The sequence below is a fragment of the Vanellus vanellus genome, assembly GCF_965231255.1.
Source record: "Vanellus vanellus genome assembly, chromosome: 3".
NCBI lineage: Eukaryota > Metazoa > Chordata > Aves > Charadriiformes > Charadriidae > Vanellus > Vanellus vanellus.
This window is the reverse complement of record NC_138907.1, coordinates 54,335,915-54,363,287: the sequence shown is the minus strand read 5'-3', so window position 1 is coordinate 54,363,287 and position 27,373 is coordinate 54,335,915. Positions and strand designations below refer to the sequence as shown.

Here is a 27,373-nt window from a genome sequence, read left to right as displayed (position 1 = left end):
TGGCACTAGGAATCTTCAGGCCATTTTTGTACTCTACTGATTACAAGAACCAGTAATGCTTCACGTAATAATGCCACATTATTCTCACGTTACGATCCTCCCCCTTCTCCTCAGTGCTGCCTACACGCTAAGCATGGGGTATAATATTTCTCACTGCCTCGTGCCGTGGTTCCACCAGTAAGCAAACCCCAGGAATACAACTTGCACAGGTTTTCTGCAGGAAGAGGATATCTGCTCAGCCAACATAAGTAGTCTGCTGTTGGGTACTATGCATAAGCATCCGCCAAAGTCCCTCCAAGTGAATTCAACGACCCTCCCAGGTACCTGAATAAACCAGGAGCAATTCAAACTATGAGACTGAGAAACAAACCTACAGAGCAGCCTGTAAGATGCAAGCCCAACACAGCTACGTAGATAGTAAAAAACCACCTGCTAACAGTAGTGCATAAAAGCCTTGAGAAAAGAATATAAACACAGTGCTTCAGCCTGAAAAGCCTCTCTGCAATTAACACCAGCAGGAACTAAACTGAGAAACTGAGTACAACTGAGCACATACAAGAATACGTGTCACAGGAGGCAGCCAATAGACAGAGATCAGAAACCAAACACTGACCTGCCTTTATTTACCAGCCCAAAATAGAAGCAGTATTTTCCGCCACCAAAACCCCATGAAGGTTTGTGAGAATCCCAGCAGACCGATGCACACAATTCCTGGAAAGGAAGAGATGTCGCAGCAGCCTCTCACCTGCCAGTGCAAGATAATGCTCCAGAGCAGCCCCAGCGTCAGCTTGTGATTTCCGTCAACGATGTCAGTTCCTCCAATATTCACCAACTCCACCTGGAGAGGTTGGATCGACTCTATATTAAACACTGTTATCACAGCTTCAAGTCACAACCCCACCCCATATTCCTGGCCGCCCAGCCATGTATTTTCAAGTGCTGTGAAATAAAAAGTAGTTAGAAAAAGAGAACCAGAGGTGACAGAGTACTGTCTATCTGAGTTTGTCATGATAACTACTTAAACAACAAGACAAAAGATGGCACCAAAGAGGATACTCCACTGGAAAACTTTTATCCTCTCCTCTAATATACAGATGCATAGCAGCAGTCAAAACTGACCAATAGAAATGAAAACATGAAGTATCTGATATTAAATAAAAAAGTTAAGCAGTCCCTGCTCCTAGACACACTCAGAGATATGACAGAACCATGAAAACTCTGTAATTAAGAATAGGTTTATCCTTTGCATGAACCAGCATCCAAATGGGACAAGTTTATACAAGGAGATCAAAAGCTCAAGGGAAAAATAAAATTTTCAAATTTCCTATATGCATCGGACTCCATATAGTTTTGGTGATGGTCTCACTGAGATCACTAAAAAGATAAAAAACCCAAAAAGAGAGACAAGGAGATTACTTTAGCAAGCGTGAGGACAGAAGCAGCTACCCCCTCCTGCATCAAGTATTCAGAAGCAGCAAAGCTTAGAGCACTCTATCAGATACTCACTCAGTGCTGCTTTAGAGCCTGAACTGAAACGGGGCATCAAGTCTCCATTCAGTCAACGCAGAGAAAGCAGCACTAACTCTGAACCACCTTTTGGAGGGAACTAACAGCAGCACACTGCATTAGTCACCACCATGCCTATAAAAATTGGGCTAGGAACAGCTGCCTATGGCAGAGGAGACAAATACCTCCCCGGGTGTACGCACACATAGAGCAGATGCTGCAACGCACTCCCACACAGGGCAGATGGTGGAGCTTCATTCTGGTAAATAACCTGAGCCAGGAGCATCCTCCAGCCCAGGTGCAAGCGGCACAGTGCATTTCACCTCGATAGGGAAGCTTTTTTCTCCCTTTCTCACCCCTGCTCCTAAACAGTGTTATCCGCAGTGCCTACCAGAGACACCTCCCAGCTTATGCTATCTCTGAGAACTGTATCTGGGTATTGTTTGGCATCCGAAGTGGTGGTCATAGAGAAAAAACCCACGGAGCTGGCTAACAATTAAACAATACAGATGACCACAGGACAGTAACAGAGACTATACTCTGGCTCTCAGTGGATGTAGCCTACAACGACAGAAGAGACAAGAAAAAAGTTTCATTTTGTTTTAGACTATATTGCTGACATGTAAGAATATAATGGTATTCCACTAATATTTTTCCTCTTATCACACAATCATGAGTGGCTTCAGTTCTGCTTTCAGATATCATCTTGAAAATTTTCAGTTCCCCATAGGTCTCTTGGTTAGGAGAACCAAATTAAAACTGTGTTGTGAGATTAACATGGAACCACAAATTACACTTCAAAGTACTACGGAAGCTTGTGGATTTGTGGATTGTCCTCTCCTGGTTTCTAGACCAGCTGGAACAGAATCTTACAGCAATACTCTTTGCAAATACCAGGCATGTATTTTAAGATAACTGTAAATTAAACAGGCAAAAACAGGCCAAAAGAACCACGAGTGTGGATCATTAAACAACACACTGGAATGCACTCTAGAACAGAAGGAGCAGAAAGCAAGACTAAAGGTCAAGGGAACACAAATAAAACAATTACATTGCAAGAGTTTTTGCACCTCTAATAGAAGAAAAACACTCCTAAGAATGGGTAACAAAAAAAAAAAAATCACGTTTTTAACTGCAGGTTAATAATAATAATAATAATAATAATGCATTCCTCTTGCTATCCACACCATACATAAAGAAAATACTCCACATGTCCATGATTCCGAACTAAACCAATGCTTTGCGGGATGCAGCCAGCAATCCACTAGGACGGTGAGTGGACTACTGAGACTTAAGCAAAGATAATCAATAAAAGGAATCTGACAGTAGGCAGTCAGTACTACTGGCAGTAGAATGGTAGCAGCTATATGGAATTATTTCCAGTGGATTTTTACTACTATTATTATTATTTAAAAACTTGGTCCAGAAATCAAAAAAGTTGAAATTCATTACTTAGAACCATCCTGCTCAGATGGATGAGGTTCACAGGATCACTTGAACATCTACGCCCTAGGCTTGTCTGATCCTTGCAATATATATTTAAACACTTTTATAAATTATTTCACATGTTATGAATATTGTATAGCCCACAAACTCTCAGGCAACAGAAAGCAACAGCTTCTCAGTGGATGCCTCTTCCCTTCATCTTAACACACACTTTCTAATGAAGTTAAACAGTAGGTATAAATCACGTACGTGACCTTAACAACCTTCAGCTAACTAACACCACCTGTTTACTTCTAGAAACCCAGATCCTGTCAGCTTAAGGAAGAACTAATTAATTTCGTAATTCAATATTATTTAGTATCTTCATAAAATAAATCCATTTCAAGCTGGAAAGAGTCATTACTTATCCTTAGAAAAAAGTTATTCAATATTTACAGTACCTCAAAGAAGAAAAAAAAGAAAAACAAAGAACCCAGCACTAACTTTGGCTACTTCCTAGAAATATGATACAACACAGAGAGGAAATTGCAGTATTATACAGCATGTTTATATCACTCTTCAATCAGCAGTTTACACAAATATGTCAATACCTTTCTGCATTAGATGTATTTTATTGCCAGAATGTTCTTATTATTTTAGTGCCCTGATATTCGCAACTAGAAATTCTAAGTATAGAGAGAATGCTTATCAGGAATTGTTCTTCAGAGGAAAAATAAAATCCCTTTACTTCAGAACTACTGGCTTCCAGGCAGTAAAAACTTAAAAACAAAATAACCCAAACTATTATTATTCTCATTTTTCTTAAAGAAGGATTGGGGTTGGTTTGTTTGTTCTTCTGATAAGTTACCAAAGCTCCAAATTAGAAACACTCAGTACAGACTTGACACAGAGCTGATAGATGTCAGTAGAAAGATCCTCCTGGGTTTTGAGAGTAGGACACAAAAAACACAGACACACAAAACCTGTCATACCCTTACAGATTTTTGCACAAGTTATGCATCCTCACTGGAAATTAGCTTCTTGTCCTGCCAGATTCATGAGATATGCATAGCAGAGCCTAAAGTCACCTTTGTTTTGGGAGCTGAACACACCTCAACAAAGCACAGTTTAGTTAATACCATTATTAAGTTAGCATTTTCGGATTTCACAAATTTTCCAGACACTAAAATTCTATATCAGATAAGAACAATTGAGAACAGTTTACCCATCTAGCTGAATTTTCATTTTAGATACCAAAAAATATTTATTCTCTGCATTTCGAACTCCTTAACACACAGGAATAAATTAAAGAGTCTTTCAAAAAGTTGTGGAAAAATATGCTCACGTTGTTCTGATGTAAGACTTGCAGTACCCGGTTGACGTTATTTAAGGCGTGTACTCGTGTGGAACCTCGTTCTTTAGGCTGAAAAAAAGTTACAATCTGTTCACATCAGAATTAACTCTACAGACCAAACAAAATAAATGATAGAGCAAACAACAGGAAGTTTGTCTTCATTTTTTTCCAGATTTCAATTTTTTTTTTTTGAAGTAGGAACAAAAACCAAACAAGATCATCCACAACAATATCAAAATGAAAACTGGTCAGAACATTATTCCCCAATTCAAGGCACAGGACAAGCCTTAGATTAAAAATGTGTCTCAGTTCATCTTCGGTAAGTCCAGTATTTTTATTCCCAGCATCTGCAAAATTATAAACTGGCAATACAACAGCAAAGTGGGAGTTCCCGGGGAAAATCTGAGGGTTTTGAATGCTTGCCAGAGTAGTTGAAATTTTTTGGCTCCCAATAGGGAACAAGCAGCAATTTGTTTCTCTGGCACCAAAAGCCTGTTAAATCTTTGCATACTGGGAAGAAGTTACACTTCCTAACTTCCCCTCCCTTTTAATATCAGGGAGGGGGGGAAGACCACTGCAACTCTTGACAATATCTGCCACTCCATTTGCTCTTAATCACTGCAATTTAGTTCCTGCAGCAGAACACGATCGTACTGCAAGAGCACACAGCTGAACCTGGAACACTGTAATCCACAGACTTAGAAACCAAAAACTCCTACTGTCTTCAGTATACTTCAAATCAGACCACAAATCATTAGAAGTACCCAGTGATCTGCATGTTTAAAAAACAAGGCAAGCTTGCAAGGTGAAATTTTAAACGGCTGAAGGTTCCCCATAAGGTCAATAAACAAATTTGAGGTAAATAATGAAATCAAGAATTTAATCCCAAGTGATGGCACAGGTTTCACCATACCTCACGTATCTTTCTGAAGAGGCATCGACGTTAGCAGGGGAAGAGTTTTCAACCCCACACACTTTCCTAAACAAGACCTGAGTAGTTTTCAGCCCTTTCCTATCTGTAGATCACAAAAGATTTTTCAATGGAGATAGATTTTTGCATTGCCTACTAGCTACTGTCTTTTTTCTTTCATTCTTCTTTAAGGCATCTTTCATGAGCTTATTAGGAAAAGCCCACAGGTATCCAGCTGAAGTCTGCTCTTCCAGAACATCCAGAAGCAGACCTTTCAAAGATATCTATTAAAAATATACACAATGTGAATAACACCACTGGTTTTGCATGGTTTGCTAAACACTATGTTAACCCTCAAGAGAGGGTTACACAGCTAACTTCAGCCTGACCCTATATCCCATGAGTGGCGTTCATGGGAATTTCACTGGAACTGTAGAGAACAAGTACACACTACAAGCAACATAGGTTTTTAAATAAATTTTGAAAAACAATCACGTGCCACAGTTTGGGTTTTGTGTGTTTTGTTTATTTGCTGGTTTGGGTTTTTTTAATAAATGGGAATATGACCCATACACATTTCTCTTACCAGAGGTTTCCCTGTCAGACCCTCCAAAAGGTCCAAAAGCTTCCTTCCGTCTTTCAGATCTGTGAACATGTCCTTAACTGGGGGCTTTCCACTCTGCAGAAGAAACAAAAGCAGTAATAAAAACAGTGTTTAAGCAGAACCTCTCCGAAAAAGGTACTTTTTCCTTTTTATCTTTCATTTCATTCTTATTTGGTACTGAATGCAGTAAATAAAAGCTAGGCGACTGTGACAACGATCAGGAAGGCCCCCTTCCCTTCTTCGGTGTGGTTTTTTCCCTCCCATCTCTATGGTTCTGTGCATCAGCAGTCCAGTACTAAGAAACCAAATCAACGCATCCTGGCTTATGGTACGGTAGATGCGTTAACACTCAAAGATGGAAAAGAAAACAAACTTGGTGAGTTTGAGTAGTCATTTGAGAAAGAATGCTGCATCTAAAGGAGGAAGAAACTGGGGCTTTTCAGAAAGAAGCTGTTGGGACAAGTTCTCTCAGATGTAAAAAAAAAGACAAAACAAAAAATTACTTGGAATTGACCCCTATGTAAAGAGCTGCTACTGTTCTACACAGACTAGTAGATCAAAAGGTGTAATACATATTGAAACAAATTAATCATTTTCTCTACCTTGGAAAAAGCAGCAAAATGTGAAACTCAGAGGTAATCTAAATTGTACATTTCTATAATTCACTTTCTTTGGGGGTGGAAGGACCCTGTACAAGAATGGTGGTTGAATCATGGTTAACTTTTTCCACTCTCCCTTTTAATCTTCTTTATTCTTGGACCCTAAGAAAGTTAACGTGGGAAAGTGTTACAGGGCAGGGGGAGAAGACACAGGCAGACAGCAACTAAGTCAGTCCATTTGCTTTGTAATATTCATCTGCTGGCTGCCAGGAGACCACTTAAGCTACTACTTTCACTGTACTGTTGAAGTGCCAATTTGAGAAGAAAAATATTTTCTAAAAAAGTACCTAAAACTCCAATATTGCCTTTTTCTATCACCTTGGCTTTATAACACTGCTCTTCAGAAAGAAGGCTGTCAAAGGCCCATCTTGCATGACACGAAATAGCTGACATAGATCTCCTCTACCTTCACTTACCTCCTGCTGCCCTGACAGCTGCTAGTAATTGCCAGATGCTGGCCAACAAATCAGAAAGAGAGAGCTGAACTGGCCACTGAACCTCATTTTCTGGCAAATATCTATTTTTCCTCAAAATTCCTAAGGGTTTTTCTTAAATGTCTACTTTAATTAGATTTGATACTACAAAAACAATTCACAAGAAATCAGAGTTGAATAGCTGCAGAGCCATATTTCAATCTCCTGTACAGAAACATACCTAACTCATAGTATCAACCAGCTAAACAGTGGTGAGAATGATCATAAAACTTGGGTCACTTCTTAAAACACACAGATGCTAGCACCAGCTTCTGACATTAAATTAGCTTTGCAATGAATTTTTCTGACAATTTTATTCTCCAATTACTTTTACAAGTCATGCTTAAAAATGTGTATATCCAGATGTTGATACATACTTAGGTAAAGGGAGTAGAAAGCTATGTAGCTATCAGACCAATACCAAATAGGAGCATTCATTAAATATCAGTGTTTGATAACATTCTGACATTATGTATTGCCACTTGCTGAGCTCAACTACATCTCTTCGATCACAGTAAGGGACAAGGCTTTCCTCCTAGCACGTGCACTTTTCACAGAAGATTCAGATGCTTCCCTGCTGCGTAGCAACTTAACCAAACCTTTAAAGCATAGGGAAGCCCCTGTACAGTTTATGGTGTTTAACAAGAGATGACCCACAGTGGAATTACCACAGACGCCAGCAAAATTTGGTTTAAGTTTGGTTTGCATCATCACACGGAAGATACTAAAAGTAGGTAAGGGCATAAGGAAATTGTTCATGTGTCCAAAAGAGCAGACAGGAGCTAACAGAGATCCCACGGGATGCAATACAACTCACTCATTGTGAAAGCAAATACCTGTTAGTGTGGGGTCTCACCAGAGCAGAGCAGAGGGGGAGAATCACCTCCCTTTACCTGCTGGCCATGCTTCTTTTTATGCAGCCCAAGATTCTGGTGGCTTTCTGAGCTACAAGTGCACACTGCCATCTCATGTCTAATTTTTCATCCACCAGTATACCCAAGTCATTATCCTCAGGGCTGCTCTCAATCCATTCATCCCCCAGCCTGTACTGATATTGGGGATTGCCCTGATGCAGGTGCAGGACTTTGTACTTGGCCTTGCAGAACTTCATGAGGTTCACATGGGCCCACTCCTCAAGCCTGTCAAGGTACTTCTAGACAGCATCCCTTCCCTCTTGTAAATCAACTGCACTGCTCAGCATGGTGTCATCTGCAAACTTGCTGAGGGCACCCTCAAACCCACTGCATGTCATTGATGAAGATATTGAACACTATGGGTCACAATATAGGCCCCTGAGGGACAACACTTGTTACTGATCTCCATTTGGACATTGAGCAGTTGACTGCATCTTTGGATGCGGCCATCCAGACAACTCCTTATCCACCTAACAGTCCATTCATCAAACTCGTATCTCTACAGTTTAGTGACAGGGATGGTGTCAAAGGCCTCAAAGGAGTAAGGCCTTTATATTTATATAATTAGTTATAATTATATAATCAAAACAATGCACACATGTATAACTGATAACACCAAAACTGAGAATGCTACAGCTATATATCCTCAATGAATATGTTGCCTTAAGTCCAAAAGTTGTTATTTTTTTTTAAAAAAAAAAAAGAGGATTTGGATCTGCTGAAAAAGCAGAAAGATGCCTCATTTAATACAGTGCAACAAGGTGTCGAGAGCATACATACTTCTTTCTTTGTTTCCCATCCCCTCGCTTCACATACATGAAAACAAGCTCAATGACTTCCTTCCTGCTTTCAGTCATTCATTTCGACAGGTCATGGTACGTTCCAGCCCTATGCAATGCACCCTGCTGCGATGGTGGAAATAATTCAGATTTGCTTTCTTGGGAGAATGGTTTTTCCGTTTCACTGGCCATCAGAGCACCACGTCGTGCTGTCAGTTTAAAGAGCCAGCAGAAGAGTATTAAATTATTTCTGCAGTCTAAGCTACTCCTTCCTAGTTTATTAAAGTATCCACTGTCTTCAAAACAGAGACACAGCAAGATGCAAAGCCTCTGTATTTAGTGAAGTCTAGCAAAGTGCTCTCTATAGGAAGGCAGGCAGTTCCCAGGAAGCGCTTCTGCAAGCGGAGGGTGACTAAAGTTGGCCAAGAAAGGGCTGCAGCACCCACCCCGCCAAGCCCATCACCACCTCCACTGCAGCACACCTACCAGGAAGGCTGGGAACCTGCTCCTCCAGCTTCCCACGCCCACCTGAGGGACATGCAGGCACCTGGTGGCAGCGGCCACCCAGGCAGCTCCAGATGTCCCATCAGGGCACAGAGCCAGCCCACAGGGCTGCTGTCGCAATGGGAGCGGGGACTGTGCACGCGCTGCATCCTCCTCCTCTGTTCACACCGCCTCTTCCCACCCTGCACATTTCCAGGCAGGATCTGCTATCTGAGCCACATGGTCTGCAATCAGGAACACCGCTGCTCTGTCCTCCAGTGCAGAGCGCAGCTGGACACTGCCCGGCTTTCCTGGGCTGCAGTGAGACAGCAGCGCGCTGTGCTTCAGGAAGTCTTTTACTTTCCTTTTCCAGACAGAACAGTGACACATCCCAGCTTCTGACAGCTCTGACTCAAAGTTTATTAAGCTTAGAAAGGAGCTAGGAAAATAATTTTATAAAACGGCAGCCCAAGGGATGGTGCCATACATCCATTTCCCGAGAGAAGACACGGAAAAGCTCTGGGGCAACGCTGGCAGAACAGCTATGCATGCCCTCCTGTGCCAGGCACAGGCCAGCCCAGAGCCAGGCCAGGCTCCTGCCATCACCACCACCTCCTTGTGAGAAAACAGGTGTAGAACCCCATCTCTGTGTGTGTAGGACCCACTGCTGAGCCCACTGGGGGAGGCTGTTGTGGCAGCACAGAGGCAATCGGGGAACCACGGTACATGATCACCAAGGCTGGACCTGAGCTTCTAGTCAGGGAACCTAATCCAAACAAAGCTCCAGCAGGGCCAGGAGCACGCTGAGCCCTGGCTCTGACACACCACCCTGACTCCCACCACAGGGCACCCGACGGGCCCATGGAGACACCACTGGGGTGGAGTGGGCAGCCCTGGGACCAGCTCTGTGCTGGGGCAGACTGGTGTGACGCTGCCAGAGCGTGCTGCTCTGGGGGAGGATGGAAGTCCTTTTCTACCCTACAGGGTAAGGCATGGGGTTCTGCAGATTGCTTCCTCTGCCATCCCTGCCCACACCCATACTGCTCACTCTTAACCTCCAGAAAGCAATCTGGACTTCTGAAATAAAAAAAAAGTCCACACCCACAGATATACTGCAGACTTGTATATTTATTTTTGTGTGTGTATAAGAAAGCATATGTATCTCTCTCTCTCTGTAGAGTCCTGCCTGGTATACAGTATGCTAAGCCAATCTAAATTTCTCCTTTTCAGAACCGACAATTTTTTACTCACTTTCTACATACTGAAAGAATACGCAAGTACAAATCAGTTCAGCCTCCACCAGCACCCTGTAAGGAGCAGCCATCCATCACTGGGCATAATGGATCAAGAAATTTAAGTATTTGCCTTGTGAAAGTGACAGAGACAAACCACAGTGAGCCCTTTAGCAAGGACAAATGGCTAGTCACCCTTGCGTTGGTAAGTACTTAAGGAGCAGGCTAGATTGCGCTAAGCACTGTACAAATACAAGATAACGGGCCCTTTCTCAAAGACAAAATAGGGTCCAGTTTATACTACAAAGATAGTATAAAGGACAGGGGACACACCACGTACCAGAAGAACTGTGCTGGTTCAGGGTGTAAAATATTCACATGCCCCTTGCTAAACATTTTTATCAGTTAACAGAAGGTAGTTTTTTTCAGCTTTGCTTGTTTGCTGCAACAGCAGAAAAAACACTGGCAGAAACCTCCTTCCCTCAGCCTGCCCAGGAGGGCTTTGCCAGCAGAGCGGCACACAGAGCTGCAGTAGAGACAAGGGCTCGATAAGACAGACGAAAGAACGTAATTAACGGACTTAACTTAGAAAGAGGCCATGTTGGTTCCCCAACGCTTTAAACTGGCACTGACAGCAGGAAAGGAGCCGATTCACCTCACCAGGGGCTGGCGTCAGGGAAAGACGAAAGGAAGGCAGAGCAAGAGAGAGGAGAGAAATAAAAGCCGGAGACAGTGGCAAGCTGGGGCTAGGCCTGCTTGTGCTCCCATAAACTTTGCATGGTGACGCATTTGTTATCCACCACAGGGCCCATGCACAAGGGTCAGAACCGGATCCATTCCACCACGTTACATTTATTCCAACAAACATTTTGGTGCCAGCCTTTGTGCTAACATGAGTAGGGGGGAGGGAACAGACAAAGAAGAACTTCTGCTTGTTATCCACAGCAGAAGACACTTTTGCTGTTGATTCATCTCTCATGGGGCGGCAGCAGCAGCAGTTTCTGAATGATCTTTGAACTGGAGACCACATGCTAGCCATACGTGGCCAGACCAGTCACTACGGGCATCGGCTCTGCGTGTTCTGGCAAGACGCTGGCACCATTTGGAAAGGAGATCCCACGCGCGGTGACCTCCCAGCAGCAGCAGCTGCCCTCACATGCCCGTTGGCCGTCTTTCAGCCCCTCTACCTGGATCAGGTTTAAGAGGGTGACTCACACTTCCTTGTGTGCATCTAGGATTACTTCCAGAGAAGGGTCACCCAGGCCAGCCAATATGACTATGCAGAAATCATTCCTTCTCATTGCCAGAAAGTGTTCCCAGGAAATAGAGGAAAATATAAACAAAATCCGGACCAGATTTTTTTTTTTTTAAGAGTCATCCGACAGTAGAAAGACTGGCCATCCACATTTACAGTTTGTTTTACTGAAGCCACACACGGCTGCAAGGCAGCAATATTCCTTGAATATATTTTACAGTAGAACATTCTCAACTGTCCCTTTATTACTAATGGGGAACTGTAGCAAATTGAGCCAAGTTACGGAGAATTAAAGGGAGTCACAAATTCTCAGTAAGACAAAGCCTCATCTTTTTTTTTTTAAACACCAAAATTTATTATTTTATTACAGCTATTTATGCTCTTTGTATATTGTTCTTGAGCATGAAAATATATTCAAAGTTAGACATTAAAACTTCTTTAATGGTTATCTAGTTTAACCAGAAATATGCTGCTTTCTCTTATGCCATCAGTTACCTGCAGCAGAGAATTTACATGTTCTTTAAATCAATAATTAATGAAGGTACATTATTAGACCTAACTCTTTTCTAATGAATGAATGCCAAATATATTTGAGAATAAGAGATAAGCCACCTGTATTTTACATCCTTCTCAGTGATACCAATTCAGACCTCCTAGTGACGACATTAAAACCAGGATGAAAGGTTCTCTCAGTTTCCCAGTAATGCACGCTGGCTGTCACCAGGGAAGTAACACATATCGTAAAAGCATACATATGACCTTTACCAGCCACCGAGGGAATGCAGCAGATGAGTTCTGCCTGCTCAGAGCAGCACTGGGAAAAGCCCTAGTTGCCATTTAGATCATCTGCCCCCTCAGAAACACCAAAACACTCTGAAAGGGTATAGGAAGCAGCACATCTTAATTTTCCATTAGATTCTTCTGATCTTCCAATGTCACTTATATGAAGGTCAGAATTGATTTTTGTTCATTATTTTTAACCAACAGATGATTTTTTTTAACATCTAGTAAGATGCTCAGTAAATAGGTCAAAACGGCAGTAGAGCTGCAAAGACCCCTCTCCCTTTTTTCTTGAGAAGGGGGAAATATTGAACAAGTTGGGTGCTTAAACTAGAACATGAACCATTCGTAACGTTCAAGTGAACTCCTAGGGAACTCATGGTAACCACCTACTTAGTTCAAACTCGATTACAAACACCACAAGGAGTAAGAACTACACTCTGTATTGGTCATGACAAAGTAAGAGACATGTCAAGTGCTGCTGCATCATGAGGCCAGTACATGGGAACTCAATGTGGGAAAAAATTCAGAAAGCAAAAAGGTCATTGCAAAAAGTAAACAACTATGTCAACAAATAATCTTGCCAATTTCTAATTTAAGACTATATTCATTGTTTACAGAAGTATTTTTATTAAAACGTGATACTGTTTTTCCATTCTCCTTCTACTGACATGCAGGAGTTCTACAACAGCATACATAAATACTAGCTATATTTCAGTTGAGTATGCTCTACTCTGTGCTGAATATGCCTGAGTAGTCGTGGCATCTCTACACAACACTACTACCAAAACTATGAATTCAAATACCAAGTTGGAAAAAAAAAAAAAAAAAAAAAATCACAATCACGGGAGGAAAACACCTTACAGAGAAAATTAAGTATCACTACCAGTGCTTAAAAATAAAATAACTACAATCAACTGAATAGCTGTTTAAAATTCCAGACTGATGGGGACGGGGGCAGGGGGTGGGGGTGTGGACTCATCACTGAGATACACTGGGAAATTTGATTCTACTAGATGACAGACACAAGTTTAAGGAGCAGCAAAGCTGAAAACCTAAAGGTAGGTCAATCCACAGAACACCTGAAACACTTGGCTGACAATGTGATAGGAAGAAGGAAACCATAAGAGCAGATACTAGACATAGCAAGGCAGAGAAACAAACACAAGGCATCAGCAGCTCTCTGTGGGTCTTTTTTTCTCCCCAGTGTATCTATTAATGCATCTACATAAGCTTACGTTATTATAATATGTTTAATGTAACAGTACGAACCTCGCCTTGGAATTAAGCCTCATTATTATCATTACCAGCAGGGGCAGTTAGGACCATACTTCTTATCACTGTCAGTTATTTATTCTGTAAGACTGGAAGGTTATCTTTTTCTTTTCTTCCTTCTTCCCCCCTCTCCCCCTCCTCTCCCACCCCCCTTTTTTTTAAGTCAGCTAACTTCAGATTATAACTTGGTTCCTTAAAAAAAATATTTCTGCTGACCAGGGTTGACTATTGTTGCCATTAGCCATTAACAGGTAAAGGGACAGATTTGCTTCAGTGCCTCTACCAGGTTCAGCTCTAGTGCTTGAGAAGATCACACAAACACAAATACTCTAACAACTGGGATAACAAAGACCATGAATCAGAGTTCGACTCTATCCCAAAGCCCAGAGCATTAACCAAAACCAGCAGTAATTACAGTCCGTATTACTACACCAAACTTTGAAGTCCAGCAAGGGAAATGCTGCCCACACCCTGTCCTTAGAGCAGAAAACAGCAGCAGTTGAGAGGAGGGCAGAAAACTGGCAATTCCCATGCTGTAGCTAAATCTGGGAGAGATCAAACTGCAATATATTATTGCTTTTATACTGTAAATTAGTCATCCTTACCATATGTCATAACCTATTAGAGAATAAAAGGTTTATTTTTCTGCATCTTGGTTAATTCACATCCTATTTGACCTCTTCTCAGAAAGAGGGACTAAGTAATCCAGTTATGAAAAAAAAAAAAAGACTAAAATTGAATTTTTCAAGGCTGGTTCATACAAACACTAATTCTTTTCCATCCAAGTTGTTCCTCAGGTTAAGGCCAAATTTTTTTATAAGCTTTGGCTATCTTTGAGTGAAGTTATATTTTACAGTTTAATTCAGCAGTGGAAAACAGCAGGAACAGTTAGACTGGAGAATATTTGACCAGCAGTCAAGTATTTCCTTGCTTGCGCTACAAAAGCTGAACTGGAAAAAGGATTACAGACCATCTTAGGTGATGTCTCCTTGGACAGATAAAATGGCCCAATCAATCTTTCTGATCTCTCTTTTTGCATGACTAATACATTAAAGTCCACAATCCTTCCCAGAAAAATTCCCTTCTGAAATGTCTTTGGCCTCAGGTATCTCAGGTCATGTGAAATTAATTATCTTGAATAGGGATGCTTTTGTCTTTAAACAGATTTATCACATTTGCTAAGAGTCAGCGGTGGAGCAGCAAAATGTTTTCAGAAGTATGGGGTCTGACGTTTACTCTTATGGCAAAACAACCCTTACAGGAAGGGAGAAAATTAAGGAGCAAAATGATGTGAAAGATCTATACAGCACACCACCCAGAAAGTTAGGTAAGACTTTGCAGTTAGCAAATGAATGAATGCCTGGTAAAATGAGGGAGGGACTGTTTTAATTTTAAGATGCATATAAAGCCATCACATCACAAAGCACTCCAAGTACAACTCACCAATTTGCCTACTGCCCTGTCTTCTTTCATCTTTACTTTATTTGGTGTCCTTCCAGGGGAGGGGACCAGTCAGAGCCCAGAAGAGGAAATGCACCAGAGCCCCGGCACCGAGCATTTGCCTTCTCACAGGCTAACCTGGAGCTCAGCCCTGAAGGATGCAGTCCGCTCCCAAGCTGCACTTCAGCCCCTTCTTTGCTCTTTAATCCTAAAATGAAATGCATTTGGGAAGACCGCAGAGCGAGACCGAGCTTAAGATGCTGAAAAAGCATGGGAGGTCTGGTTTTACCCACACTGGTGGGTCTTAGCTCCAAGCCCTGGAGAATTAGGATCACAGAAATACATGCAACAAGAACGCTGCAAATGCAGAAATAAGACTGCGTAAGGCTTCTGTACGTAAGAAGAATGAAATTGAGAGCTTGGATTGGAAAGAGACGCGAGTACCTGACAAAAACAGAAGGGAGGCACAGCTCTCCGGCACGCAAGGGCTTTGAATGCAGTTCCTGACACCTTGGAACAATGCCCCCAGCTGGCTCCCGTTCAACAGCCATCCATACCCCTGACTTACAACCTGGGGGAGCAGGGAGGGAAATCCAGTGTCCTTTTCACTGAATCAAACAAGCACCTCCAGGGTTTTGTGTTCTTTTTGCAGAGCACAGCCTTGCTAGAAATAAAGCGTTTCTACCATCCCTGTGGGAAGACCTCCAAAATGTAATCAAGACGCGATTCTTTGGGGAAGGAAGAGTCTCAGTTTGCCCGTGCTGGACCCGTGAACTTCCTCTACAGTGACAGCACTAAGCTCCAACGGGCTGTGACAGATCTGACTCCATGGGTCTAAATTAAGAGTTAGGGCATCGTGTTTCTTGTGCTGATGCCGGGTCCTACCTGCCAAGTTCAGAAACAGCAGAAGAGAAGAGTAACCAATCTGAAAGTAAACTTTGGAAAATGGGAACATGAAAGCCAGCAACGACTGACTCCTGCAAGGAGATAAAGAGAGAGCAAGGCTAGAACTGCTTAGACAAAGAGAAATGCAAAAATAGGACCAACCACACAAGCATCAAATCCTGTAAGAGCTGGGAAGGTGAGAAGATGGAGAGCGGGAGAAGGGGAAAGGAAGGACAGACAGAGCAGGTCTGGAGCTTTAACAAGAAAAACTAGGTCTTGCTGGGTAAGCAACTAAGTGACAAAGACAGAAGTGGGAATGAAACAGGCAGGGTGATCAAACCTCCAGATTTGCCGGGATTTGCTGGGCAGGCAAGCTGTCTGACACGAGAGGGTGTAATAGTGAGGGGGAAATAAAAACAGGGTCAGAAAGTAGGAGTAAAGAAAGTAAAGAAAACAGGGCAGAGAAAACTGTACTTGCAGGGTCTAAAGTGGAACACAAAACTCCTGAATCCCTCAACACGCCTACCAAGTCTTCTAGAAACCTTCTAGAGTTGCGAGTGTGAGCATCCAGTCACTATGCTGTGTAATTATCAACTAAAGTGTCAGAGGTCTGCACGATGGATCTAAAAGTCCCAGGCCTGATGGTATGCCATGCAAATAGATACAGATTGAAACTATTTAGAAGTCTGGAAAAGTCAAAACTAGGGTTGATTGCAAAATCTTTGTTCACTCCCTTTTACCTACATATAACAAATAACATATGGTTAATGGAGCAGTAAGGTATCCTGCGGACCTGAATTCAAATTCTACTTTTAGTCAAGAGTTCCCCTGTAACTGATCAGAATCATTTAAAGCACAATTTTACTGGTAATCACTGTGTGCCAAATTAAGAGACTTCCCTAAATCATTAAGCCCAGAGTCCTTACTGACACAGGCATCATCTTCTTGGAAGTCCCTCTATGCTGATCAAGCTCCATTTGAAAAACAACTAAATACTTCAGATTATTTGTTAGAGTTTGCAGAAGAGATGAACCCTCTGAGCTCCATCATAAGACTCAACAAGAGCTCTGGTTTATATGAAGATGTTACAGAAATATCAAATCCTCTGGATAACCTAACCAAAGTCTCACATTCGGCACTGAAAATTAGTAGCTACTTCTGATATTTACTTTTATTTGCAGTAAACACAGAAGATAGCACTCTTGCATTACAGAAAGATGTTCTGAAAATATATCCATTAATATTTATGAACTGGTAAGTATTAACGACAAAAGGATAGAATGGGCTAAAGGGATAGAAAAAAGGATAGAAAACACAATTTTACAGTGTTTGAAGAGCATAGGTTAACTATCCATACAACTAAATGCCTTAATTGGTGGGCTATACCACAGGGGAAGAGCTAAATCTTGAAATTAGACTGCACAGAGCAATGAAAAAACATACAAAAAGGAAAAACATCGCATGGCTTAACAGAACAATATGCTGAAATGCTCTGTATCAGTATTTATTTGAATGCAAACTTTCCTATGGTTAAAGCTTGGTAAAATAGACTTTATCCAACAATTTTTATTCCCTTTAATTTTAACAAAATAGCCTTACTACACAATGACCTGGAGTACTGCATCCAGCTCTGGAGTCCCCAACATAAGGACATGGACCTGCTGGAGCGCGTCCAGATGAAAGCCACGAGGATGATCCGAGGGCTGGAGAACCTCTCCTATGAGGAGAGGCTGAAAGAGTTGGGGCTGTTCAGCCTGGAGAAGAGAAGGCTCCGGGGAGGTCTTCTTGCGGCCTTCCAGTACCTAAAGGGGGCCTACAGGAGAGCTGGGGAAGGACTTTTTACTAGGGCATGTAGCGATAGGACGAGGGGGAATGGCTTTAAACTGGAAGAGGGCAGGTTTAGATTAAACATTAGGAAGAAATTTTTCACTTTGAGGGTGGTAAGGCGCTGCAACAGGTTGCCCAGAGAGGTTGTTGAGGCCCCATCCCTGGAGGTGTTCAAGGCCAGGCTAGACGTGGCCTTGAGCAACCTGGTCTAGTGGGAGGTGTCCCTGCCTAAGGCAGGGGAGTTGGAACGCGATGATCTTCAAGGTCCTTTCCAACCCAAACCGTTCTATGATTCTATGAAGGTAAAAATTTCTACAGCAAGCACTGAGGCTTGGCCGAGTGCATTTATTGTCCTGAAGACTCAATTCACTTTAAATGTGCTTGTGCCTTCATTTCCAGAAATATGGGCAAATAAGATGCATTTTGTTCTAGCACAGTTCAAAGGAGCACACAAACACAAGTTACTGTACTGTGAACAAGCGCAAGAACTTATGTCTCTCAGAATAGGTGTCCAAAGCAGATATGGGTACCTCACAGCATACTTGAGAGACTTACTGCATTTTACTCATCTACCTTTTCTCTGATGAGAGAAGGGAAAAACATTGCTCTCTTTCTAGATCCTCTATAAAACCCTATTGAATTTCTTTAAATCAAGTTCAGCGATTTTGAATACATTATGCAATTGTAATTTTAGGATTTTTGTATGCTGAACTAGTTTATAGAGGCTCAAATATTTATTTGTGTGTTTACTTTTTATTTATGTGTTTAAATGAAGGGCAACTACAACATAATTAACATGGAAGGACAAGTAAAATTTTTGGAGTGAACTTTGTGGTTTCATACAAAATTCTTCAGTTACCATTTTGGTTTTTGCAGTGTGAGTCAGATTGCATTTACCCAGCCTCTAAAATCTCTCTATCCTACTAAGCAGCTGAATCAATCTAGGTCACAGAAAATGAATTTTAAACAACCCAAATGACTTGGTAAATGAAAAAAATTCAATAAGACTGAAATCAGTCTCTTTACATTTTCAAGGCACAGTTGAAACTAGGCTTTCTTACATGAGGTGATTTCTACTTAACACCAGCAATTTCCTTGCAATCTGAACATGCCAGTCTTCATAAATCTGTGTCTTGTCGTGGCAAAGTAGCCATGCTCCAGTTTGAATCGGACAAGCAGTAGTCCAGAGTATCTCCTTTTATACGAGCCTCGTTAATCATTAACGTGGCTTTTATAGCTTCGGGTAGTTTAATGGGCCATGAAGTTACAGAGTTACTTCGAATCCAGTGAGTATCTGACTGTATCCTTTGGCAGGAAAATACAGGAGCTAAGCAGGATGTGTCTGAATACATAGTATAAAAGTAAAAGGAACTTCATAAAAATATATCCATGGTTGTAGAAGTATAAAGACTGAAAATTATATTACTTATTTCAATGCAACATCCATAACGTACAAACCAGTCACACAGCACATTCTCAGTGTCACTGTCATTTCTGAGTTCACGCCACCTTTATGCCAGGGTGAGTCTCTGCAAACAGGCCTTCCTTTCTCACCACGTTTTCACCCCGTACATGATCCTGCCCTGCCTAACCTTCTTTGTGTTTCCTCTCGGCAGCAGTCAGAAGCAGAGTGTCGAACAACCAGCTACGCGTACACGCTCTTCCTCTAAAGAGCAAACTAGCCAAGAATGCATTGGATGAAGAGTGCAGGTTATCGGCTTTCAACCAAAACAAACCTAAGCCCAAGTGAATCAACCAAAGCCGCAAGCCTTGCATTGCCCAGTACTCCTGTTGCACAGGAAAGGAAGGAAGGTAAAAATTTCTTACGCTGCTGACCAAGAACTTCAGAAGGGCAGTGCTCCAGAGGCAGCCATTCATTGCTACAGCACAGTCGTTGCTTTACTTACAAAGAAAAGCAAACCACCCACCCCCAACACACACGTTCTTCCTTCTATATTTATATCTACTTGCAGGATTTCACATGCATGCCCCTTTTCATTAAGGGTGCAAACTAGTCCTTATCCCACTTGTGGCACCATACTGGCTAGAAAAAAAAAAAAAAAAACCACGAGAGTTTTCTCTAATAATAGCCCAGGTTCCTTCACACATTCAAACCGTAAAGTAGGGAAACATCCCATAGCCACTGCGCTCCTGGGCAAAGTGTTGTTTTTCACTATCAGCAGAACAGCCTGAAAAGCAGGCTTTAAATAGCATCCCAAAGTAACCACCATTTCCTTTCTCATCCCAAAACAAGATCCTCAGTAAGTTTCAAGTCAGTAAAGAGAATTAAAACAAGAAATGTACAGCATGAGTGCCAAGGAAATTTCAAAATGAGCAAGTAATTATACAAAATTTCACAGTCAAGACTCAAGTAGCAACACCAGGTGGCTTTAACTGGAGGTTTGCAGAGTATTTTGAATGAGTAAAGCTGACTCAGCAGCACTCAGAGTTAACACAGCAACTAAGGTTCACAATCTGCTGTAATGCACTCAGAAAATTGCATGTAAAAATAAACTGTATAGAGTAAGAGGACCAAAACTCAAACAGACACCATCATGCAAATAACTGTATTTTAATATATTAACAAAGAGAATCTTTCATATTTTCTTAAACAAGACACGTAGTATCAAATGTTTATGTGCATGGGGAAATGGAACAAACATTACCGTGTTTTATCTGTTTTTGTTACACATTTTGACACATTTTACTAGGAGTATTCTCCAAAAGTAAGAGCAAAGTATCTTTAACCAACATTTTTCTAAAGAGTGAATCAAATAAAATAAAGTAGTATTTTCAACCCAACTTTACCTTGGAAAAACGAGCATTTATCCATTTTGTAAAGGTCTTTTTCTGTACATCATTGTGTTCATCTGAAGAGAGAAAATAAGAAGAAAACAATGAGTGAGAATGCATTCTTCTTAATCCTAGATTGCTTAAAACAGGTCGTATTAAACACTATCCTGACTCAGTGGGAGAATTTTTTGCCTAATTTGTCAATAAAGCTGTTCAAACCTCTACAAGACTAAGGTACCTGCAGAGTCATACAAATGTGTCAACTTTGCTGGCAACCACAGCAGCTCCTTTGCATTAGAATCAGCCTCACAGCACCTCCTGGGCAGGATACTGATGCATCAAATTCACAGGCTTTCCATCTGGTGAAGAGCAACCTATGAAACCATGGCCTTTTAGTCAACAGACTTTGTCAACACCTTTTTGCCTGGATGCATTATTCCAAAAGCTACTGAGGTCCTTATTCAAGCTTCTGATACAGATAATAGTCTCCTTCGGTAAGCGGCACAGGAACTGCAGTAGTCACGCTGCTGGAATAACCCTTGAAGCACTCACATCCTTACCCACCCTCAGCCTGGTTTCACACCTAGGTTAGGAACCCAGGTGTGATCAGGCACAGTCAAGTTCAGCTAACCTGTGGGATGGGCTCACCAGACCTTCCCTTCAGACGCCCCTACTGGTGTGGCACCTAAGTACTACCACCTAGGTTCCAGGAGACAGCCAGGAGGACACAGCAGGGCAAGGAGGAAAGACAGGCAAACACCTACAGGTCAAAAGCAGAGGGAGAAGCAGTGGCATCCGTCTGTGCAGAGAGAAGATAGCTTCCCAGGTCGTTAAGGAAGCCATTGGGAGTCACCTGCAATTTTGCAGAATCTGTCCCACTAAACCAGGCTGAGTCACCGCCAGCACAGCCCTGCCCATATCACAGGTCACCTCGTGGGTAAATTGCACTAAGCAGTGCTAAGGGTGAGATTATGCCTCATCATCTGCACTTAAATGACAGTGAATTACCTGATGACAACAGACCGGGCAAAGGGAGTTGGCCCACCATGATTTTTCAGGCCTGCTTGCTGCAGCCAAGAAAAGATACACATGCAGCCTGTGACAGGCTTTAACCTCCAAATCCACGCAGCAGAGAACAGCCAAGGCAGGTAGTGCCTTCCATTGGGCAAACTCAGTTTGACAGCTGCAGCCCAGATCATAACCTCCAAGAGGCCTTCAAGACTCCTTCTTGACAGTCCAGCCTTGAGATACACTTCAGGCACCCCCAGCACACTGCTACCTGGGATGCTCTCCTGCAGAACCTCTCGGTGGCAGCTGGCACCGATTTTTCCGAGCACCACCATGTGTTCAGACCACCAGTTCCTGCACTAGGATGAAGCCATAGAAATAACTGGATCGAAACTCAAACGTTGCACTTCATGAAACAGGAAAAAAACAATTATGCAATCTGCAGAGATAGCTGATTATGATTAAAAGGCGTCACTTAAAAGATCATACCACTCAGAGAGCAGTAATTGAGACTGTTGTGCAGGGAAGTTTTACCTACAAAACCCAGATGTTTATTAAAAAATAAAATAATAAAAAAAAAAATCACAGATTACTACCAGAAGATTCCTTTAGTAGGTGACCTCAATATTTCTTGTTTCTGGCCCAGCATGCATCTGAAACTAATGCCATTCATGTCTAATATACCTAGCCGTAAATCTGTTACACACAGGCTACTGGAGCAATGGAGCAAACGACCAGGTGTTTTTTACCTAACAGACATGAAAAAGGAATAGCGGCTACAGCTTAGTCCAGACAAGAGAAGAAGTTATGGCGGTAAGAAATTAGATGTCACGACAATTAAAAGACTTGCTAAGCTTTTAAATTTATATGAACAATTTCAAAAATAAAACTTAAGTCCTGGGATCCTTTTAGGCTATGGCTGAAAAACCTGCTTAGGGCACACCAAAGAGTCCATGTCTGCTGCAACACTGCAGCCAGCAGCCATTGTTTCACCCTTTTGAGCCTCTCCGCTTTGCCATCTAAAGCTGATCCAACACAGCCTACTCCTCAGTCGCACCTCGAGCTCAACCAGAAATCAAAGACAGCCCCATGCAGAAAAAAACTTTTCTGAAAGAGCTTCAAGATGCCTACACAGTGCATGCACAGCAGGCCATGCTTAAAACAGCTCGTTGAAATTCAAGGTATTTTTCTGGGGGAATACAATTATCTAAAAGATCTCATTAACCCTGCTCTCTTCCCTCAGGGAAATAGAGCGCCTTGCCATCAAAGACAGATAGGATCTACCAGCAGGATACAATGTGCCAAGTACCCATCTCGAAGGAGACTGACAGGGTCAGGATTGAAATTCCAAATATACTGAATATATTTACTCTATTTTTTCCCTCCAAGGTTGGTTGGTTTTTTTCTTTAGGAGACAGGAACAGAGTAGATTATTAACTGCCACTGTTGGACCAAAAAGCTAGCTTTGTACAAAACTCAATCCCAGACTCTATCCAACTCTTGATAATGTTGTCCATTTACGTTAATTGTAAATACTACTTGTATTGAATGTATTGAGATTTAAACATCCTTCTCTGTTTAAATATCATTCAGTAACCTCTGTCGCTTTTCTGCCAAAAACCCCAAGTACATACCTATGTACCAGGATGCCTTCCTAAGGCTAGGACTGCCTTTTTCCTTCCTTAAGCTTCTGTGAGAACAAAAGAACAAAAGTTTGAGGTCTCACGTTCTTTTAATGTGCTTACTCCTTAAGATGAGAAAGGCAAAGCACGAACAGAGACCAAAAATAGTTGTATTGACTGTGTAAAAGGATAACAACAGTTATGAAAAGGGTCATGGATTTATAAATCCTGTGCACTGGGAGCTCTACACACCCCAGTCTTGGGGGGCTCAGCCCCTTCACAGGTGACAGCTCTTCTAAGCATTACACCGGCTTCAGCCCACCAGCACTCCATCAGCAAGCCTTGCACCTACAGCTGCTCCCCTGGTCCAGGTTGTGAAAGTGCTGCCACTGTGGGTACTGCAGTAGCATATGTGACATTTACTAAAAATCCAGACCCTTTTCCCCTCTTTTTGAAAAGAGGGTTTCGGGGGGGGGGGGGGGGGGGGGGGGGGGGGAGGGGAGAAAAAAAGAACCAAACCACAACTAACAGACCAAAACACACATGACTTTGATAAAGAGGAACTACTTAGTCTCTAATAGTGAAAGAAAGAAGATGAAAGTATATACCCCTACTATCTCTTCAGTATCAGAGCAAACTTTCTATTTCAGTTAAGCAAGGAATCAGAACCCCCACAACTCCCATCTTCCCAAAACATCCCGCTCAGTTATAAAACCCATAGATGACACTGCTTTCATATTTGCTTTATAAAAGCCTCTGAAGCTAGGATGTTTGTAATTGGCCATTATAGCTAGGGTTGTGTCAAGCTTTCTGCTATAAATCCCTGGCAAAGAAATTTGTAGCTGAAATGCCGGTGCTTTGTTAACAACGGTGACAAGTTATTTTATCCCTCAAATTAATTTTCTTTAGATTCCTATGAGTCTGTAAAGCTAACCCCCAGAGGCTGACATTATGATTCGGATAACAAATTAGCCACATTCGGTCAAAAAAACCCCAATATTCCCATTCAGCAAAGCACACAGTACTCCAGCCAGTCAACTTCTCACACAAGACATTAAAAATGTCAGCAAGTCACAGCCCAGTGAGAAACAAATTCACTGAGTCGCAAAAACATTTGCATTTCCTTTCACACCACTGCAGTCCCCCCAAGGACTGACTGGGGGCCAAGTTCTGCTCCATCACCTACCGACTCTTTCCTTTGGCCAATATGGCTGTGCCTGCCCTCCAGTCACTTAATGGACTTGTAATGGCCAGTGTCAGAACAGTTTGTTCCTTTAAGAGGAAATAAAAAGAAACCTAAACACACACACGCATACAAAATTAAACTCTTGTGATGACAGAGAGAAGAAAAGCTTCCTATCCCGGATGCTTGTTTGCTGAAGCCTGTTTCTGTTATACAACATGATGTATGTCCACGCAACTGGAGTACACTCAAAACAACTGGCTCTTGTGATCAGATTCCCAGCCTGTGTCCTGGCATCCAGTTGCCCCCAACAGCAACTTTTACAGCCTTACATACCTCCTCTATGCTCAACATTGTCCCTTAATTTTATTGGGGCACCTTGAAACCGCAGTTCAAGTTCAGTCTGTTACCTTGTGAATATTACGTTCAGGAGCAAAAAAGGAATCTAAATGATCTAAAAATAGAGGTAAAAACAAAAGCCTCACCAGATTGTGGCTTGTCCTTTACTCAACCTCGGCTTCATACTGAGAGCCAGCTTTCCCCAAAATGCATTAAATGCTTAGATGACAGAACTGTGTTATTTAGTTTCTGAAAGACAAAAGTTATCACACCCAAAACAGCTGGCAGAGCAGCACTGTAATGAAAGTGCCCTGGAGAAGCATACAGTCTAGACTGGCATATACAGTACAGAAATTGCCCAACCATTCCAGCACAAGTTACCAAGAGTCGCCTCACATTTTAAGACTTAAATTTGCCTTCCCCACCTCATTGTTTAAGTTCTCATTTAAGTTCTTAGCAAAGGAATTTAGAAATAAAAGAAGGAATTAGCCTGTGGGTTTCAATGAAGACATTTGGAATGTAACAAAGTTAGCAACATCTCTTTGCCTAAGCCTTTAGGCAAGCAAAAGTATCTGTCATAGATACCTCCCCACCCAGGACTAGCACGCATCTGAAACCCTGAAAACGTGAATGAAAAAGAGGAGAAAGTTCTGCATTCTTGGGTGCAGGATTTTCTGGATAGAGAAAGCATTTTGAAAGTAACCATCTTTTTGTCAAACTCACTCAGACTAATTCACATATAAAAAGACACAAAATAAGCATCTAAAATTTGAGGATGGAAACCAGTGTGGTTTTTATCCCCGAGAGCAAGAGGCAAAAAGCCAAGCAAGCCACAAACCACCAAAGTTCGTGACCACCAAGCTCACAGAAGAACCTCTGATGCTCATCGGGACTACTGGACCCAGACTTCATTAACACAAAATAATCTTTATCAGCAGCCCTGAGGTTTTGGGTTGGGTTGGGCTTTTTGAGGGAGGAGGCTGTTGCGGTTCTTTTCAGAGAAACAGAAAGCAAAAGTTAAGATTGTTCTGCAGATCCCTTCTTCTCTTGCAACACCACAGTAGAACAAATGGCCCCAGAAACAAGTAATTCACTTGTAAGCTTTCGCCTTCACACTGCAATTTTAACTTCTGCAATCAGCACTAAGTTTTCCTTCATTCCTTCTCCTTCCCTCTCCAACAAACTTCAGCAGTTGGGCAAAAACAGTTATATTAATAGTGTCTCTAACAAAAAAACCTACTGATGCCTGCCTATAGCAGCTGCCACATAAAAGGCAGTTGCCCAAATTGTAAATTCTCTGTATAGCCCAGACTATGAAATACAAGCATTACAAAAAAAAAAAAAAACCAAACTAAAAACCCCCCTGCACCTCACTCCCTGGTGTTTCCCAGCAGCAGACACCATCAAAAACAAGACACCACGGAGGAGTAATGAGGATCACCCCATGGTTCTCACAAAAGCGTGCTGTGAGTCTAAGCTAAATTGTATTTACTTCACAATAAAAAAAAAAAAATACCCCAGCAACTGATAACTAGAAGAAGGCATCCTCACAGCTGAAGCAATATTAAAATAGCTGTTTCCATACCTCCCAGCAAAAGCAATCTCACATGCCACACTGTCTGTCTCAGCGCATTGGAATGACGTTTAAAAGGAAGATAGAGAGAACAGCAAGCTCTTGGGAGACAGAAATAATGCTGCAGCACCACACACGGGGCCTGACGGCCCACGCTGGTCAGCCAGTAACCCTGCTGTTTTCACAGGATGACAATACAAAACCAAGAATTGGAGGGAAATTGTCCCAACACCTACATGGGGCTACTCTGGAGGGTTGCCAGGGCCCAGCAAGCCGGCATTTCACTCCAGCAGCCTGCAATGGCTCCCTAACATTTGGTCAAACCAAGCAACATCATTTCCCAGTGCAAGACAGCCCTGGGAAGCCTCTGTGTGGGATACAAATAGGTTTGGGCACATATTTCACAAACTGCCAGTGATCACGCACCAAGGTTTGAGGCTGGAAGAGTTTCTGCCGATATCTTTGGTTAGAGCAGAGTTTCAGCTATCTGCAAGTGCACTGTGGGGAAAAAAAAAAAAACCAACCCTGAAATAAAGGTATTGCAAATACCTCTACAATGACAGAGAGTGGATTGGATTATACGAACCCCGCAGATATCAACGGAAAAACTTCACAACAGGGAGAGGAAGATGCCCTCACCATCTCCCTGAGGGCCCAAAATGACTAGCACGTGGAAAGAGAAGAGGAGAAAGGAGGATAACTCCTGCTCAAAATCTGGTGATTAAGATGTTTCTAAGCACACAAACAGGGGGGCACTTAAAGAGACAGAGTAACTTTACAGACACAAATAAAAGGTAGGAATCACAAACTAGATTTATTACCACTCGTTGTGTTATAAACAGAGATCAGGTCTTCACATTTCTAAGTTGTTACAAAGAAAACAGAATTGCTTTCCGCAAGTTGGTGTTAGCCATCTGCTCTTTTTTCTCTGCCCAAATTAGAACTATTATTAGGCTCACTTGCATTGTGGAGGCGATTCACGGGATATAAGGTCAGAGGGATCATTGTGATCATCTAGCGTAATCTCCTGCATAACACAGGAGCCGACCCCACA

General features: G+C 42.1%; 1 protein-coding gene across 1 annotated transcript in view; it reads right to left on the bottom strand.

The window, feature by feature from the left end:
* Positions 1-27,373, bottom strand: part of LOC309669915 (utrophin-like) — a gene marked incomplete at its 3' end in the record, with an annotated part of 108,317 nt that overhangs the window by 27,544 nt on the left and 53,400 nt on the right. Inside the window, exons 2-5 of the mRNA XM_082480712.1 lie at positions 20,610-20,671; positions 5,782-5,874; positions 4,277-4,354; positions 746-838 (exon numbers count right to left, since the gene is read on the bottom strand). Coding sequence (XP_082336838.1) covers positions 746-838; positions 4,277-4,354; positions 5,782-5,874; positions 20,610-20,671 — 326 coding nt within the window. The remainder of the gene's footprint in view (positions 1-745; positions 839-4,276; positions 4,355-5,781; positions 5,875-20,609; positions 20,672-27,373) is intronic.